Source organism: Malaclemys terrapin, chromosome 6 (assembly GCF_027887155.1).
Source record: "Malaclemys terrapin pileata isolate rMalTer1 chromosome 6, rMalTer1.hap1, whole genome shotgun sequence".
Classification (NCBI taxonomy): Eukaryota; Metazoa; Chordata; order Testudines; family Emydidae; genus Malaclemys; species Malaclemys terrapin.
In genome coordinates, this window is record NC_071510.1 from 93,776,875 (window position 1) to 93,797,530 (window position 20,656).

At 39.6% G+C, this 20,656-nt stretch overlaps 1 protein-coding gene across 1 annotated transcript in view; it reads right to left on the minus strand.

The window, feature by feature from the left end:
- CWC27 (CWC27 spliceosome associated cyclophilin) overlaps positions 1–20,656 on the minus strand; it is a 226,383-nt gene that overhangs the window by 180,892 nt on the left and 24,835 nt on the right. Inside the window, exons 7-10 of the mRNA XM_054032130.1 lie at positions 19,347–19,416; positions 14,159–14,238; positions 12,328–12,361; positions 5,852–6,027 (exon numbers count right to left, since the gene is read on the minus strand). Coding sequence (XP_053888105.1) covers positions 5,852–6,027; positions 12,328–12,361; positions 14,159–14,238; positions 19,347–19,416 — 360 coding nt within the window. The remainder of the gene's footprint in view (positions 1–5,851; positions 6,028–12,327; positions 12,362–14,158; positions 14,239–19,346; positions 19,417–20,656) is intronic.

A 20,656-nucleotide genomic window follows, 5' to 3' on the forward strand; every position in this document is an offset into this window, starting at 1 on the left:
GTCATATAAAGATCTTCAGATTTCCTTCTAGAAATTTCATACACGAGTGGACTATTCCTGCAATTTTGGGACTTTAGAACTATTTTTACCCATGGCCACATCCTTTCTGTTCCTATAGGTAACCAATGCATCTCTGTATTACTTTGCTTATTTTTGTACTGTGGCTGCATGCTGTATGCCATGTAAATAAAAAGCATGAAAAATAATGAAGCTACTGTATTTATAAATGTGTAGTACCCGAGCTCCACCTACAGGATGAAAATAAATGTACATAAAGAAATTATTTTAATGATTCACTATTCTAAAGAACCATCAGACTAGACGGGGATCTCTCTCTATAAAACCTCCAACTGATCCCTTTCAAGCCTTTAACAAGCAGAGGCCTGACATTTTTAAGGCCAACTTGATGGAATTCTAAAATTGAATTTGATTCCTGATGCACAAGTCTGACATTTTCTTTTATCTGGAAGTATGCTTTTGATGTAACCAGCTGTTCTGAACTTAGGAGCTTAGATATGACAGAGTCTAAAAGACTAAGACTTTGGCATTTCCCTTTCATACACCAAAGATATAGACAACTTGACAGAATTCTTATCCCTCATGCTTCAACACTAATGTTGAATTGGATGGTCTCCCAAGAAGATTCATATACCAAAGGTCTGACACATACTGAAGCAACCGAAATTAGCTTAACCATTCTGAGTATAATTGTATTTACAGGAAGTGGTGCCTTGGATGTTGGTGCCATGAATTTCAGAAAGTGTCTATTGTTTCCTCTATTCCACTTTCTGACTTGTTTCTTTTAATACAAAATCCATTCGACAAGACAGACAGACCCGCAACTGACTGTAGATTTGCTAAAAAAAAGTTACCTACTTAGAAGCCGTTATTCTGAATAAATTATTTTAAAAGCTCAAACACTCTGCTTGTATATTTAAATTTCTGATAAGATGAATTGTCGGACTTTACCAAAGGATTTCTGTATGATTTCTGTATTAATGCCGTAAGGAGATGTATGGTAGATAGATTGAATGTAACCCCCCACCACACCCCATAGTTTAGAGATCCCAAAGTAGTGTTAATTAGAAGGCCTTTTTCTTCTTCTTCTCCCTGTGAGCAGTTTACAAGGCCAAACTGCTAATTGTGTCAGCACATCCTGAGACAGAGAGTCTGCTCTCAGAAAAGATAAGACCTTGCAGAAACAACTGTTCCTCAGAACAGCACACAGAGCCTCCCACCCTTCTCGCGTTCTTTATCTTGCTTGTTATGTATGTTATATGGTAAGGGGGTTAAGCAGTTTCATTACACCCTAAGAGTGGTTAAAGTCAAAAGAGATATATGTTGAAATAAAGCTAGGGAATGCATGTGAATGGATGTTGTGTGTGAATAGAAGATGAATGGTTAGGAGTGCCAGCCTAAGAGTTACAACTTCAGTATCGATCGGCTGAAGAATGCGCTAAGTGGAGATAACCGGATGACCCCCGGAGGGCAGACTGGAATCCACCAAACAGCCCCAACAATGGGAGAACCAAAGAACAAGATAACATCTGGCAGCCGTCACGGAGCCATCATGGATGTGCCATCTGCTGATTGATTCAGCAACAGCATGATGAAGCCACCTCCATAGACTGGCACAGGAATAAACTCCTATAAAAATAGACCCTAAAGATTAAGGACTTTGAGTCTGGTTCTGCAACCACCCTCCAGGAGCATAGGATGCACATCTGACAAAGGCTCGGCTCCACCCTCGTGCCCAGGTTACCTGGCCAGTAACTTGGCATGAGCAACCTCTAGGCTGGTAACTATAACAACTTTGCAGAACTTACATGTGTATGTGTGTGTGAGTGAATGGAATGTAGTAAATATAACTGTCTAGTACTTTGCTTCTTTTGGTATTTTGTGTGAGTACATGGGATAGAATATTTATGATTACTTGTTTACTGTGCTTCTTTTTGTATTCACAATAAACGTGGCATTTTGCCTCATCCCCTTTTAAAAGATCCTGTTGGTTTTTATTTTATTGGTACAACAGAATAACTATGATAGAGAGCAGATGTTCCTTGGCCCACTAAAATGCTACTAGAACCTCCCACTGAAGTCATGGACTGCTGATTCAACTCCCTGTTTACTGACAGACAACTCCTGCAGCATTTCCCGCGCAGAACAACTGAAGCTTGGACTGGACTAGACTGGACTAGGTGGAGATATCTCATGAGACTGTCATATCACTTGTTTCCCATGCATTCACATGAAGAATTCATTCTTCAAGACAGAATCATCTAACATGATAATGGGCTTGCCATATCATCACACTGGGACCTAAGGTTAATACAACTGAATTTGGATCGAACAGTGGAATGCATTTAATTTCCATGTCAGATTCCTATCAGCTGGAAAACAACAGATTCTAGAGTTTAATGTTACAGGTACAGTAAACAAGACAGTGATGACAATTGTACACACATACCTATGGCCACTAATGCTTAAAACTGATAGAATCACACTATCTGTAAAGCACCTCTCCAGGGCCAAACATAGGATGCAAAGATTCTTCTCAGTGTCCTTATATCTATTCCAAAGACCTTCGTTTGCCATCCCTATACCTGAAGAGATGCTGTTTCAGAAAAATGGAGACACTCCCTTTGATGTTCCCAGTTCTTCGATGGCTATTTATTGTGGAACAGATAACAAGGCTGGAGGGCTTAATAATGAATTAGCTAGATGTGTCAATTTGACAAATTTTCCTGAAAGAAAGAGAATTCAGCACTTCTGCTTTAAAAGCAACCTTCAGTAAGTTCGGAGTGTAAATCTTCAGACATTGTTTATATATAGGGTTACCAGATAGCAACTGTGAAAAAACGGGACGGGGGTGGGGAGGAATAAGCATCTATGTAAGAAAAAGTCCCAAAAAACGGGACTGTCCCTTTAAAAACGGGACATCTGGTCACCCTATTTATATGTCCTATAAGCCCTGCATTTAAAAGAAAAAGAGAGAAGGGCCTGCTTTTAGTGAATTAACAGAATTTATATCAGCCTCACTGGGTAGTCTTTTGTTGCAGGACAATTTTACAGAAAATGTGCAGCAAATTAACATAAAATGAATATGTAAAATAAATCTATAGTTTAAATGAACTTTTGAGAGTTAAACCATGATCTCTTTATAGGTTTTGTGGGTTTTTTTCCCAACTAATGGGAGGCTGACTTTCTCTGATGTGGATATTAAAAGCATGCTACTGTTTGATCTAATTTGGGTTGTTCTAGTTTAAAAAAAAAATGCAAATTTATTTGGTTAAGTAAATCTATTACACATTGACTGTCGCTGAACAAAAATTAATGAATAATTGTAATTCTGCTGTGTGTCATTTTTAAAAAATTGTTTTTGCTATTTCATGGAACATAACCTACTATGAAAAACATTTCATAACTATTTAAGAAAAAATAGGAGAAAAACATTCTGAACTGTTTTGTCAATTTAGAATATGTTTTAAATTCATATTAATTTAATGTCCAAATGTATAATAAAGATCTGTATTTCTTGAGTTTTTCCTACCCTCTTCCAAGCTGCCACTGCCAGCTATACAACTTCCAGCTTCTATGAGAAAAAAATGCCCTAGTGGCCCAAGAAATGCCATTAAAAGTGACATGTGTGTCTATTGTGGGAAGGAATGACTTCTGAACTGTTTCTTTCTTGCTCTGGTAGTTCCCTTCTTCCCAAGGCATTACCTTACTCTGTGGACAGCCAACATCACTTTCAAATCTAAGTTATTTAAATAGCTATATTGAAAGCTCACTACACCCACTGATGTAGCTGGTTCTACAAACAATACTTTTAAAATGGCTTCACCACCTTTGGAGCAATTGAGATAGGTGACTGAACAGGATGAGAGAGTTATAGGAGAACACTTTGTTCCTCAAAGCTACACAAGAGCCATTGTTAAGTGTGGAAGCTGAACCTGACGGAGGAAAACCAACTATTGTCTGCACTCATCAACAATTTTCTGGTAGCAGGGTTGGGTAAGTTTTACTTTCATTTCAAAAGCTACATTAAGTGCACATAAAACAGTGAATTTCTAAGGAATTTACAAATTAAAATTGTCAAAAAAGTAACAATTTAATTTTAGTCAACTTAATACACATATAAGCTGAACTGGTGATAGCTGATTAAATAATTTTCTCTCCACAAGCACTAGTCAAGAACCGTTGGAGTCCACATTTATTGACATATTGTGAAACAATTCCTAATAAGTTTGATATTATCCACCCATAATATCATCTCCCTGTACATCATCTCAGGCACAGATGCTTAAAAGCACATATACATGCACATGTATAACTTGTTCTGATAAATGATAACTGAGGGCTTTTCTTCACTACTGGGGTAAGTCAACCTAAGTTACGCTACTCCAGCTATGTGAATAATGTAGCTGGAGTCGGCATAGCTTAGGTTGACTTACCGCAGCGTCTTCATTGCACTGCGTCGACGGGAGATGCTCTCCGGTCAACTTATCTTATTCTTCTCGGGAACTGGAATACCGGAGTCAACTGGAGAGCGCTCTGCCATTGATTTAGCAAGTCTTCACTAGACCTGCTAAATCAACACCCACTGCATTGATTGCAGCAGCGTTGATCTCCCTGGTAGTGAAGCCAAGCCCTAAGGCGAAGATTTAGTCACAGGTATTTTTAGTAAAAGTCATGGACAGGTCATAGACAAACAAAAATTCAGGCCTCTGACTTGTCCATGACTTTTATTATAAATACCTCTGACTAAATCTTAGCTGCTTCTAGAGCACTGCTGCTCTGAGGAGCTCCCACATCCTCCGTGACAGACTCGCAGCCTTAATGATCTTTAATACTGGAGATCGAAATAGCTGAAGTATATTCATTTCTACTTGGTGGGATCAGGCTTTAACAGGTGACTAACAGGTCTTTAATATTTAGCCCGTATATTTCTCAACAGGGATCACTACAGCTTAACATTTCAGTTACAAGATAAACTTGCAGAGTTCATATTTAATAGTTTTTAGCTAGAAAAACCTATACAATTTTATTATCACATATGAAGTGGACTAATTATACACCTAGATTATCTTGCTACTTTTTACAACGTGCTATTATCATCTCTGACCACATCACATTCTCAGCGGTTCTCAAACTTCATTGCACTGTGACCCCCTCTCACAACAAAAATTACTACATGACCGCAGGAGGAGGAACTGAAGCCTGAGCCCACTCAAGCCCCGGATGAGGGGCCGAAGTGGAAGCCCAAGGGCTTCAGCCCCAGGTGGAGGGCCTGTAACCTGAGTCCTGCCGCCCAAGGCTGAAGCCCTTGGGTTTCAGCCCCAGACGGTGGGGCTCTGGCTCCAACCCTGGGCCTGCCATGGAGACCGCATTAAAACCTGGTCATGACCCCCTTTGGGGTCCCGACCCAGAGTTTGAGAAAGGCTAAGCTGATATCACTCTCTATGGTGAATCAAATGGTAAACTATTACATCAGAAAGACATCAGCAAAGTTACAAATCCCATGATTTTAACACAGCCACCTTATTCCTGCATATGGGAACAACAAAAGCCCACACAAAATTAATACAAATTATATAATTACCCTAACACCATTCCTGCAGTAAATCAAATATTGAATTCAACTGCAGGATGAAAAATTAATAAATGTTCTTATCATTGAAGTTAATAAGCAATTAATTCTTAGGGGAGGGGGAATAAAATTTTTAACTACAGCAATTCAAATATGATATGTAACTTTCAACACAGTAAAAAGCAATGCTAAAGATGAGCAGTTAAACATCTTATTGTAAATAAATAATTTCAAATCAGGAAAAAATTGCATGTTGCTTACCTGCGACTAGTTGTTTTCTTTTCAGTTTCTGGTTCTTCTTTAAATGGTAGCTTAACATTTTCATTTTTATCTTTTCTCAACTTCTTAGCTACGCGTTCTTTCACTTGATATTTCTCGTCACTATCCATTTCACCTTCTTCATTATCGCTATCGTCATCCTCCTCCTCTTCTTCTTCCTACATTGATTTAAACAGACCGCTTTAATTTTAGCTCTATTTTACTGGAGGATTTTTTAAGTGGGGAACAACTTCTCAGCAAGAGAGCTTATATAATGCTTACATTTATAATTTATATACACATATATGCTAATATTTTGTAATTGCCTCAAAATATGAGCTATGAAAACAGAGGAACATATCCTCAATATCTCTCAGAGATACCTTAGAAGGTGAACCAGTAGTACCAACAAAGGATGTACATTTTTAAGAGCTACAGTCACAAATAATACATGTATTTAAATATTTAAAAAAACCACACTATTTAATATCTTAAATCATTTATTCTTAAACTGTGGCCTGTGGACCTCTTGGGATCTGTCTGAAACCAAGGTATCTTCACTGACTCCAGATTCTAAACTTTATTAAAAGACAAATTAATTAAGACAATATTTAATTTTCCATGTAAACAATTATTGTGTACATAATACAGGATTTTTACACAGTCCTGAATGAAAGGGGAGGTGGTTCTATATAATAATCTCTCTATTAAGATATAGTCTATGCTATGAAAAAGTTTGACAGTCCATTAATAACATACACAAATAGAATTTAAAATTACAAGTCAATACATGTTTAAATAAAACGTGAAAAATCATTTCCTTTCTAACAATGTGCCAGAACCTCAGTTAAGGGTTTCAAACCAGATTTCAGTGGGCAAGCATTCACATCACAACTGGTCTACACAGCAGAGAAGATAACGAATGAATTGCCATGGAAACTAAACTAACCATTCAACTCAAGAAATAGCACCAGCAGTGTTTACTCCTGGGGGAATTCTGCACCACTACACGTGTGCAGAATTCATGACCCCCACAGATTTCTTTGTTTCCCCACAGAAAAATGACTTTCTGACAGGGAAGCAAAGGAAGCTGCAAGAGTGGTCATGCACCCCTCCCTAGCAGTGCAGGTACATCATTTCAGGCACCTGGAGCAATCAACGGTGAGGTAAATCACTGCTGGGCTGGGGACACCCCAACCGGTGGCTCCTACCCTGCACCGGGATCAGCTGCTAGTCCTGGCTGAGCTGGAGGTGGGAGAGGATGGGACTTCCTCTTCTTGCAGAGCTCTTTCTCAAAACTTGCAGAATTTTAAAATATTGTGCACAGAATTTGTAATTTTTCAGTGCAGAATTCCCTCAGGAGTAAGTGTTACAGCTGATGCTTGCTGATGAAGTGACATGAGCTATCTCACATTGCTGCTAAGTCTATCCTTGATGGAAAAGGCCACACAAGAGAATTGATCTAAATTTTATTGTATATTATTATTTTAATTTATAATTAAAATAGTGTGTAACACCTAGGACTGCAAATTCTCTGTACTTCAAAACCTTCAAAATAATTGGTGCTATAGAAATAGCATTATGTATGTCCAAAATATTTTATAGACAAGTAAACTGACATGACTTCTGCTAGAAAGAAGCAAGCAACAGGTCCAACTGTTTTAGGTGTCTCTAATGGTACTAAAGACAAAGAAAGAAAGGACTGAACTTCAGTGCCTCTAGTTTTTCACTGACAGAATCTTCACTAGTTTTGAATCCCACATGTTCTAAAAGTGAATGCCATCTCTCTCATAATACATATTTATTATTTGTTCCGACATATGCACACATATGTACTTTTATACTGAACTTGCGAGAGTGGCAGAAGATGGAGAGTTCCATTTTGTGAGGTGTAGAGGACTGATTATGTTGTAATTTCAATAATCCAAACACTGAAGAATTATCCTTGAAACTAGATGGACAGACAATATTGAAAATGCAAAGTTTCAAGTATCTGGATTTCAGAAACCAGGGAAATGTATGGTGAAATTAGAGTTAGAATAATAAATGCCTGGCTCAAATGGAGAGAGAAGTGGTGTAGTCCATGACAGGAAGATACTAGTAAGATTAAAAGGAAAGTCTATAAAATGGTGGTCTATCCTGTTTTAATGTATGGCACTCAGCATTGGGCAACAAAGAAGAAACACGGACAAACGATCTGTTCCACAAAAATGAAAATGTTGAGATGGTTGAGTGATGTAAGCAAGAACCACCACATGTGAAATGTGTATGTCAGAGACATACTCAAAGTAATACCCGTAGATGAAAAAATGAGGGAGTGTAGGCTCTGATGGTTTGGTCATGTGAAGCACATTGCTGACAAAGAAGCCCAACAAAGCAAGACTGAAGGAAAAAGAGAAGCCTGATCCAAGAAGACAGGGTGGGATGTCATAAAGAAAGATGCTAGCATGTGGTGTGATTTGGCATTGAACAGATTACTCCGGAGGGAGAGCAATTGTAGACCCATCTGAGGGATATAACACAAGGAAGAAGATGATATAGTACTTATTATGTTGAACTGGCCAGCCTTTAGGTTGACAGGCTGGTATCTACCTCAAATCCTCAAAGCTTCTGGAACCTACACTGTTTATTCAAACAGATAACCTATACATAACTCAACGTTCCTTCAAAAACTGACAGTGTCTCTGGTTTTGGCACCAGTTATGTGAGGATTATGGCAGCTGTTCTAAGGACCACCATGAGATGGGACACAGAATTGACTTTTATTTACCCTCAGGCTCCTCAAGTCTGATACCCTGATATCTGGGAAAGAAATAATCAAACTACTCAGATTTCTAACTATACACATTTCTATATAGTATATAATTGTATTTATAACTAAACCATATCACTATCCAAAAAAGCATAAAATAAAATAGATAAGAAAATTAAAACAGAGTGGCTTAATATAAAACCAAATTAATTCTTAGGTTGATGAAACCCTATCAAATAAATCAACATTTATAAGATTTATCTAACAATTTGGAAAGGCAGCAATCTTGTTTAATTATCAGCCTCAAAAGTCACAGGGCATTATTAATCTCAATGTCACTTGATATATTGCATCCAAGTGGTTGATACTGGGAGTAGAGAGTGAAATCACTCCTAAATTGAAACTATTGTTGAGACTCTCTGATGCTAAGTATTATAGATGTTTAAGCAATAGATAATCTCTCCCCCTCCTCTCCCACATAAGATTACATGAAACAATACAATTTGAGATTATACTTAGTCCTGCCTTGAGTGCAGGGGACTGGACTAGATGACCTCTCGAGGTCCCTTCCAGTTCTATGATTATATCATTCTATACAACTTGTTAAATTTAAAATGTAAATTTAAAAAAGTTAGGTGAAAATAACCTAATTTTCCAGAATTAAACATACCACTTCCTAATCCATGCAATATATTATTTAGCCGAGACTGTTTTAGGTATTGGAACTATTAGTTAGATGCCATTCTTGGATAAATTCTCTGGGTTCTATTCACACATACACACTCAGGGCTGGTCCACACTAATCCCCCAGTTCGAACTAAGATACGCAACTTCAGCTACATGAATAACGTAGCTGAAGTCGAAGTATCTTAGTTCGAACTACAAGGTACTTACTGCGGGTCCACACGCGGCAGGCAGGCTCCCCCGTCGACTCCGCGTACTCCTCTCGCGGAGCAGGAGTACCGGTGTCGACGGCGAGCACTTCCGGGATCGATTTATCAAGTCTAGACAATACGCGATGATCTTCTGGGATCGATTTGATTGCTTACCGCCGAACCCGGAGGTAAGTATAGACGTACCCTCACTGGTTTCATTCAGCTTCAGGAAGACGGCACATGGTTGAAAAGAATAGCTGGTGTTTTTTTCAGTGCTGCTGGTTTGACATTGACAGACCTTCTTGATGACTAGAAGTTACTTGCTTGTAGATGTCAATTCTTTGATGTTGCACACTACTGGACTCATCCCCCCGATGGCCAGATGGAGGAAGCACAAGCCTTGTCAGGCATGATGCATTCCATAGCCAGAGACTAAAAGCCTTGCAGCAGCCCAAAGCAAAGAATCAGATAAGCAATGGCTTCCTCTTTCTCTTTTATTTATGAAGATGGTGACCTAGCTAGTTTCTTCCCCATTTTGGGAGACCTCCTCAGGTGTTCTTAGGTGATCAGAATAGGACACTCCCCTTCTGAAGTTACTGCATTGCCCAATGGGATTTGATTAGTTCACTTGTATGCAAATAAAGTATCTCCCATTCCAGTAATTTTGGGTTTAGAAAGTCCATGGATCCAAAAATATATAGCCTGTCAGTCAGCAGGTCCAAATATTTTGAGACACTTGACATCATGGGTCAGGCCACAGACATGATCTCAACCAGACTACAAAAGTCCCAACTCAAAAATAATTTAAAATATGCAAAGCTAGCAAAAAAGTTGTAACTAAAAACGTAAGGAAACATCAATCATACAGTTAGCCATGCATACACAGGAGCAGTTCCCATCCTTCAGCTAGATACTTTTTATATGTTGATACATGGTAGCTCAATTCTGAATAACATTTATGATACAAAACATGTGTGAAAGGTTAGACTTTAACTTAATAGGAGTGAAAGTCTTTTCCTCCTAGAAAAATCACAATTTGGGGATTCAATATTTAAATGCAGGCCTAGCTGTTTCACAATTTATTGGTGGATAAATTAACAACAGAGAAAGAGGAGTAGGGAAAAATAAAAAATTAAATAAAAGAAGTATATGTACATAAATATAAATATAGCATTGCTAACCTGAAGGCTGTCAGTCACCACTGACAAATGTAGCAACTCTGTACTAGTGAAATATTTCCTATCCACAGTGCTTCTTTGCACAGTATGAAAAGACATATCTGTGATGCAAGTGTCACACTGGCATGTTGCAAATATAAACAATTAATTTTAACATCTACTTTTTATAAATATTATATGTGGTAATGAAAATTATGTACCTGAAATTCTGCTTCTCTGGAGATACCTCTCTAACAGGATTTCTCACTTTGATGTCTCAACTCTCTATTTTAAGACCAGCTTAAAAGATAACTCCATGCAGATCATGTGACCAAAAAAGAATGAGTGTCTCTGTAGCCTCTTCTCAGTTTCACGGAGGGCTTGACATTTTTCAAAGCTCCCATTAAAAAACCTATGTGTCATGGGATATTAAACCTGTGATCCTGACAAAGCTGATAAAAGCTCCTTTTGAACTACCTGATTCCTCTGAACTTAAGTTTCTTAAATTCGATGTCATTTTCCTAGTGGCTGTGGCTTTGGTTTGAAGAGTGACTAAGACACAGGCCCAAGTGACTGACCCATCTTATAATACATTTACAGAAATATAGTGATGTTTCAAACTAATTCAAGATTCCTCCCCATAATTATGTTGGAAGTCCACCTTAATGAGCCTGCTATCCTGCCAACATTCTCCACATACATGCATGCCCATCCCAGGAACACCTTCATAAACATGTCATGTCATCATACAGTCCTGGGGGTTCTATTTGGAGTGAGGTAAAAGCCTTGGAAAGTGCTCCCAACTTTTTGTTCCTTTTGTTAACAATTTTCTGGGCATTGCTATCATTACTATGTTGGGGGCAATTATACTCTACCAGGCCTATACCTGGCACATGGTTTTTCCCTGCCTGGAGACTCAAAGTCACAATTTGCTCTAGGGACAGTGCAACAATATGCTGCCCTTGCTCAAAGACTCAAGCAAAGCCACACTTCAACCCAAAAGTTTTATTTTCCATAGTAAATGTAGGAAGGAGCTTTTTTGTAGTTAAAAAAACCTCTATGTTCCATGGTTGGCTTTGGACTGTATTATTACTGTTCATTGCAGTTTGTTTACCTTAAGGACATCCCCCAAGTTTCTGACTCTCAGAAGTGAGAATCCTGATAGATGCAGTGTAGCTGTAGCCATGATAGATGGCATTTTTAGCAAAGGAAAAGTTACTTGAAATTCTTCTTCTATAAATACATCTTTCCATTCAGATTCTCACACACTTATATGCCTCCCCTCAGTGTCTGGAGATTTTTCATTTGTGGTATTTGTTCCATTACATAATTTTTTTCAGAGGAATTTTTTTTCTTCTTGATTAGTTTATAACTTTGGAGGAGCGTTGTCTGCCACTACCCAAGTTACTGTCAGAAATGTTCAGGCAGTAATCTATGCAGAATGTGGGAGGTGGTGTGTGGCAGGTCAGGGTCACACTCTACCCTGCTGAGATGGCTCATACTGGCCAAAACTTAAAAGCTTTGAGAGTTCCATTCGTTTTTTTGCTGGGAATCTGAGACCCACTGTCAAAATCCTAGTGGAAACTGTATCTTTAGAGTATTACCTCGCCCTTAAGAATAATAATTCACATGAAATACAGAATGAGTATCTACAATGAATCAAAACTTTCTGTTTGCAGAAAAAGTGCCACTCACCTCGTCTGAATCCCTCACTTCATTTGCTTTTTCACTAAGGGGGAAAAAAAGAGAGACAATCCATATAAGATGATTGTTCCTTCTCTAAAGCACTCTGAATCTGTTGATAAGAGTAGCATTTAAAAACAGTACAGCAGTACCTTAACCAAGAATTCACTTAGGTTATTTATTTAAAACTATGCCAGAACTCCCCCAATCTAGCCATTTTCACCATGATCATCACTATAATGTCAGTCGATTATATTTTCCCACCATTTGATTGTCACACCCACTAGCTAGAAGAGTTTGAAAAATGTGGGACAGACCAGCAAGAAAACACAATGCTACCATGTAAGGGGTAAATTCAGTTAGTGAACACTGTGACAGGGTGCTGGGCAAAGGGTTGCTGATTCAGCCCTCTGTCACGCCAGCTCCTATTTAGGAGAATAAATTAGAGCTGGCTGGAGATAATCTAGCCCTAATCGGCGAATCAGAGACAGCTGCTGCCTAATTAGCCTGCGGCTGTATAAAAGCCTCAGGGGAAGGAGGCCAGGGGAAGAGCAGAAGGAAAGGAGTGGAAACAGGGAGGTAGCTCTTCCTTCCCTCCTGCCTGCAGATGGTGAAGGGCCAACTGTACATGGTGAAACAGTGGTGGGAACAAGCCTGTGCATAAACTGGCACCAGTGGATACTAACCCCAGGGTCTCAGAGTACCTTTGTGGACTTAGCGGAGGCAGGAGCCAAGGGGGAACTGCCACACTCTGCTACAGAACATTTCAAGACCTCCAAACCAAACAGCAACATATACATTTTCTGGGAATCTGGTGGACCACTTTGTGCTCTTAAACCAAGCAATTCTGGCCCAAGTGAAGAGCACAACTGGTAAGTGGAGAGAAAATGGTGTGGGTATAACCCCTTAGAGAAATTATGGTGGCCCTAGAGACCAATTTGGAAAAAGACAAAAGTAGCATGATACCTCACCTACACTTAATTTGAATAAGCATGAAAAGAGGTAGCTCCTGAAAGCAAGAATTCAAAAGAATTATACTGAAAACATAGAAGAGCAAAACTATGCCATCTGTTGATCTTTGGATTAGTGGATATACTAGAATGAAATGTAAAAACAAAAAACCCAAACTTCCTTTATTCATACTAGTAAGATGGACATCTATGATCTACGTGTAAGCCATTCCTGGACTTGCAGTGTAAGTAGTTGGCATCTGGGGCAGCCTTCTCTCTAATTGCACATTTTATGGGATTTATTGGGATTTAGAGGAGAAAAGCGACAACCTTACTGCTTTCTCCTGCTTTTGTTGTTGTTACTGTGATTCTTATCTATTTTCTTTCCCTCCTCTATTACTCCCTATTCCTAAACTCTTTAGTGTCCAACCTATCTTTACCATTCATCTACAAATAAATAAATGTATTATTGATTGATGGGCAATCTGGCATAATTCAGGCATTAGTAGATATTTTTACTAATCATATATAATCTCCCAATATCCAGTTTTCTAAACTGTAAACATGTATAATATTATGAATATATAATGTATTATGAGCATTCAGTGAAATTTCTTTAAAGGAATACCAAAGGCCAAAATTTTCTGAGGTGCTCCAAGCCAATAAAAAGGTTCCCATCACCAGACACAGGATGAGAGAGGGCTGGGAAAGAAACATTTTGGCACACCAACAATGACTTGAATTTAATGACAAAATAGTTTTATTCAGTAAGCCCTGTGTGGAGAGAACTGTTACTCAGAAAAAGCAATGGCTAAAATGAAAATGCATAGTGCCAATGAGATCTAACATATTGAAACAGAAGCAGTTATGTAGATTAGAACTACTGTATTCACCTTTTAACAGCAGGAACTGAGCTTAGATGTGGATCATCCTTCAGCAAGTCATGACTACTTTTACTTTTTCCCTTCATGCTCTATATAAAAATAAATAAATAAATAAAATAAAAAAGTTACACACAACCATATTTAGGAGAGTGGGAAGTGAAGAGAGGTGAGTCTGGGAAAAAATTTTAATTTTTTTTCCTATTAATTTTAGCCCAAGTAAGAGAGTGAGGCAAAAAGGGAGTTACTGTGACATCACTCTTCCTATAAAGGGGACTGGCTGGTTTATTCTAGAAATTTAATAGCTCTTTCAGCACTAAAAATGCTAATAAATCTAAAAAATTAGATCATAACTGTTTCAGAGAAACAGTCCCACTGCCACCAACACAATACAATAGAAAAGTGGGATGCCCTAGCTGGTGTAGACAAACACGGGTAACCAAACAGGTAAGAAAGTCTGTCATCTCTCCATGCCAATTCAGACAGGTGCCACTTATAGCAGCAATATCCATCACTACAATAGACAGACAGTAAATACCTAGAAAAACAGAGATTTAACAACTCAGAGTGTAGCATGCAGGAACAATGTACTGAAGGTAGTATCCATAGAACCTGACAGAACAAATCTAAAGATCCGACAACACGCCCAGGTCCTTATATACAAAGGTTCTAGTAGGAAAGCATTCCCTTCTCAACCGAAGAGACAGGGTGAATGTGAACTAAGGCTTGACAGACAGTGGAGCCTTTATTCAGCATATGTTTCTGTAATGTAGTACTTTAAGGACTCAATATCAAGTGCTTGAAGCCTCAGGAAGGTGCCACTGATCCCATCCTGAATGGGGAAAGAACGTCAGAAAGGTCACATCTAGAGATTTAACTTTTTATCCCGAATTAAACCCTGTAGATGCCCTCAACTTTGTATGATGTGGAAGTCAGACTTTTAGCGCCATTTAGCTATGTGAAAAATTATTTGTTCCAACAAGTCCCTTCTTCTTAATGTGTTCAAGAGCCAGGCCAACTTGACATGCTGTAGTCTAGGAAGAGAGTCAGCAGTTTAGAAGACAAAGGCCTACTGAGTCAACATGAGGTGACCAGGAGAGCTAATGTGAATGAGCAGAGTGTTTACTCCACTTTTCTGAACCACCTTCTGAGTTGGCAGTTTTTGGGGAGGAGAGCATCTTCTCTATCTTCTAGTGATGGTTTATCAACTGTCTGCCTCACCACAGTCCTATTGCAATAACTGGGGCCTGACAGGCCCACTCCAAATATGGGCTCAACTGTTGGAAAGTGAATAAAAATTAATAAAAATGTTCCAATCACCTATAACAAATAAATGTTCATAGGCAAAGGAACAAAAAGATTGAATTAGTCCAAACAAAAATGCCTACTGATATAACCAGATGGATATAACCAGGAGATCATGCCTGGTAAGCAAAAGGAGCATGGGACTGGAAATCAGTGGACCAAAATTGATGTGTTGGAAATTAGGCCTAACTGGGAACGAAATAATTACAGGATGGGCTATTTTGCCCATCACCCACTTTTCAGAGTCCTTACAAAAAGAGATTTGGTGGCGAAACAGGGAATGGACAGTCTGAGGAATCCCTCGAAGAGAAGAAAAAGATGGCAGGCCTCCCCTTCATAAAAAAGACTCTCTTTCATTCATGCATCATCACATCACTGTGGTACCCAGACCTCAGGGTGCTAGTTGGGACAACTGGCCATCATGAGTAGACTAGTTAAAACTCCAGCCTGAGACCTCCAAAACCCTGCTCTGTCCTCCCTTCCTATGTCCATCCCCCACTATTTTCCTCCGATCTTCTCTCTCTCAGCTTTTCACACAATCATGAAACCTACTGTACCACACAGTACCAGCACAATGAGATGAGACTGCCCATCCAGCACTGACCAGCCTGAGAAAGACCTGTAAGGAGATGGATCTGACCAGACAAGCCAGATGACATCCCAGACCGGGGAAGTGAGCCTGAGGCCACAGGAACAACTGTTGTAGTGCCAGGTCAGAGCGTCCATCCTTGCCTGACCAGATGGTTGGTATCCTGACAACATCAATAAAACCCATATTTCCCTCATCTTTATCCTCCTCTCTCTTTTTTCTCCTTGTATCTGTTTTGGCAAAGGCAGAGAAGATGACTGACATTCACACCTCAGAAGCAAACAGAACTAATCCTTTCTTCCCCACCAAGAAAGATTGCCTGACAAAATGAAATCCAAACTGATAGCCTCTCTCTTAAAAGATTACTTAAACAGGTTTTGATTAAGTTTGTTCTGCATAAGCATTCAATTTCAATTCCAAGATACTGATGACTTTTTCTGATTCTTCTTCCCTTACGTATCCTGATCAATAAACTTTCAAACTTTGGCATGAATTTTCTAGTGTGCTTGCCATGGTACTAAGCAGACTGAGGTCTCAGTACTGAAAACCCCAAGCCATGTTTAATGGTTTGGTATTATACACGGTGACAGGGTCATGTTAACATCTTGACTCTCTGGGCCTATATATTCCATCAAAATTAATACAAAACAGTCCCTTCGACTATTTACCTTTTTATTCTCTTGAGTTGAAGCCAACAGGACCCACCGTATCTGGCTACGAAATCAGTTAGCAGAATAGCCCTACATCTGCATGCAGCATCTTAGAACCTGACATCCTGCTATGCTCAGCTCTGACCTCTCTTTTCTTAAGAGCTCCAGCTAGCAGAATGTCATGAACCACAGGTCTCAAACCTGGGTCTGCTGGGTTCATGGGAGTGGCCACGCTCGAACTTGCCACCTGGCAGACAGCTAACAATCACTTACCAGGGACCCGTGAAGCTCAGCCCCAATTTGACACTCCGCCCATGAGGTCCTATTGGCCGAGTGCAGGAGCACTGGCTGCCCTACTTAAGCAAGCAGCAGGAACAGGAAGCTGTCCGAACAACAGGGTTCCACCATGCTCTAGACTGTGTGCTTTGTGCTTTCTGCTCCCCGAGCTTGATTTCCTGGCATCCTCACTTAGCATGATTCCTTGCATCTGACTCATGGTTCTGATCTTCATTTTGTCTCCTGTCTCTTACCCCCTGGTATCCCAACCCAGCCTAACTCTTGTTCCTGACTTGTGGTTCTGATCGCCAGTTTGCCTCCTGCTCCTGCCCCATTTCCCCCCCGTATCTGGACCCAGCCTATACTTGACTTCCATCTCATGATCACAGACTCTGGCTCTGACTACTAGGTCTGGTTGCCCATGATTCGGCCAAGACACAGGGGCAGAGAAAGAAAGTTATGTGGCTAGGCCTAACTACCAAAAGTGAAAGAATGCCCATTTCTAGGGCTATGGGGATGCAGAGCTAGAGAAAATCACCTATTTAATAGGTAGGCAACCAAGTCTACATGTGGAGTTTTCCCTCTTTTACAACAAATAAAGAAGAATGCTGACTAGTGCAACTCTCATTCCTTCTCGCTTGACGTAGTCCAGCTCAGTCAATCTGAAAACATACGATGAAGGAGTAGTAGTCATTAAAGACAGTCATCAGGCTTCAGCCCTGAGTGGAGAAAAGGATGAAGATGTTGAAAATAGTGACAATGAGGGGGAAATCAGGGAGAATTTGGGAAGAACGAGGAGATCAGTTTGGAACATTTTAAGCTTAAACTGATGGCAAGTCATCCAGGTGGAGGTGTCAAAGCGACAATCTGAGATGCAAGATGAAATGGAAAAACATGGGTCAGGAACGTAAAAGTAGATGTGTGAGTTGTCAATATAGAGATGATAGCTGAGTTTGTGTAAGTGGTAAGAACCACCAAAAAGAGAGAAGAGGAAAGTACTTAGAACATAACCCTAAGGAATACCATCCTCAGAGGAGCAGAAAGAAGGATGGGGACTCGCCAAAAGATGCAAAAGGACGAACCAGAGAGGTAAGAGGAAAACCAGTGAAGACAGTATTGAAAATGGGGGGGAGCGATAGCTCAGTAGTTTGAGCATTGGCCTGCTAAACCCAGGGTTGCGAGTTCAATCCTTGAAGGGGCCATTTAGGGAACTGGGGTAAAAATCTGTCTGGGGATTGGTCCTACTTTGAGCAGGGGGTTGGACTAGATGACCTCCTGAGGTCCCTTCCAATCCTGATATTCTATGATTCTATGAAAAACCCAAGGGAGGGTAGGCGTTTGTGAATAAGGCTATGATCAGCAACATGAAAACACAGAAGTCAAAGGATGAAGATGTAGTAGAGGCCCTGAGATTTGGCCGAGAAGAGATCATTAGTGATCCTAATGAGAGCAGTTTTAGATGAGCAGAAAGGGTGGAAGCTAGATTGGTGGAGGTGGAGGAGGATGTAGGAGAGGAACTTGAGGCAATGGTTAATTTAGCTATCCATATTTGAAAATATTACCTGAGGTTTTCAGAAATATGCTGCTCTTTTTGGATAATGTCCCTTCTGACCCTTTGCCTTCCCTGGCACAAAGCCAACAGATCAGTGTATCCAAGCAACTAGGACATCATAATGGACAGTTACCGTGACACAAAACTTTTTTTTTTTCTTCATAATCTTTGCCACCTAAAACACTTGAAAGTCAGGAGAAACCTGAATTATGGTACCAGTGTAACCTTAATTCTGCCTACTTCTGCATATTCATCATGATATAGCCTTTAATTACATAATCACATACTGTTTTTAACATAGGCTCCCTGCCTCATTCAGTGCACAGGATAGATGCACAAAGGGATAGAATTGCGGTTAAATAGACAACCATAAATCTGGCATTTCCTAACTTGAATTTTTCATTTTGCAAGCTAAACAACTTTCTTTTAACAAAGTTCACACACATACACACACACACACACACACACACACACTATATGGGCTTTTAATGGCAGAATCACTAATATGCTATGAAGTATAACAATACTGTGTTTAAAGAAACAACAAAACAATTATAAAAGTGAGAAAACTAAAATCATATTCAAAATTACACAAGACAAAACAATAATTTAATTTAAAAGACTGCAACTTCTGAGAATAGAATGCTGCAAACTAAGTATGCAACTCCTCCCTACCCCTAAATTGTTATTGATCGAATCTAGAAAAACTACAAAATGAACAACTTTCAAGGTTTCAAACTGATAGACTATCACTATAAAACAATGCTGCCAAAAGAAAAACAATAAGAACAGGAGATGGAGAGAGAGAATAGTAATTGGGAACTGTACCTGACTAACTCTGTTGACTTCCACTTCTTCCTCTTCAGCTTCCTCTCCAAACGAAAGCAAATTAAAATTTCTTTAAAAAACAAAACAAAAAAATACATTTTGATCCAGTGACATTTTGAACATGCAAACAATAAATATGAAATTTCAAAATTCTAATAAATAAAACATCCAGTAAATAACTGGCATGGTCTCATTTAAACCATTAGCTACATGTTTGCTACTTCACCTCCATTAAACAAAAGGTATTTTTAGTTGCTTATAACTTTGCCAAACTTCAACTTTTTGGGCCAAAATTTTCCATTCCATTCTGCCTCAAGCTGATTTCTTTTTTTCTTTCTTTCTTTTTTTTTTTTGCAGAGGGGGGAGAGGAGGAAGGGTGTAGTGGGCTGTAAATTTCAGCTAAAAATCATCCAGACGTTTGAGAAAGAGAATAAGGAAATAAGCATTGTTTTGCCCCTGTTACAAAAATTCTTACAACTATTTTATTGAGAGGCTCTAGCACTTCTTGCTTTAAAGAAGGAGCTAGAAATATAACAGGGGGTTGGTTGTCCCAGCGTCAAGAGCGAGCCTTTTGCCGTCCTCACAGAAATTCACCCAATTTTAGCCAAGTTATATGCCTCTAAAAGATTGCAGTTTACACAGTTGCTCCTCCTGGCTCCAAGAGGCCAATGTGGTGCAAGGCACAGGAACTGAGAGCAGGGAGACTGCTCGTACCTAGGCATCTAGGAGGAGAAGCCAACTGATAGAAACGGGAGAAGGAAAAGAGGATGGGGAGGAAGGAGAGGGTTACTCACCTTGAGCAGTAATTGGAGTTCAAGATGTGTCCCCCTATGGGTGCTCTACTTTAGGTGCACATGCACCCTCTGGGCCTTTCATCAGATTTTCTCGATAGCAGTGCCTGTTTGGCCCACACATGTGCCCTACTAGGTGGGTGAACCATCCTCAGTTCCTTATCTACCACAAAGTCCCTAGGGAGAAGGCAGGCAGCTAATGGAGCACCCATAGGGACACATATCTTGAAGAACCCCAGTTACTGCACAAGTTGAGTAACCTCTCCTTCTTCTTCAAGTAACGTCCCTATGTGTTCTCCACTTCAGGTGACTCCTGAGCAGTATCGCCAGAGGAAGGAAGGATCTTCAGAGCAGAACCCAATACTGAAGACAGAACTGGACTGCCAACTGCCACATCTGATCTAGGGACATGAACCAAAGTACATATTGAAATCCAGGTTTCAGCTCTGCAAATGTCAGCAACTGGAGCATCCTTTAGTAATGCCATAGACATCGATTGCAACATTGTAGAATGGGCTG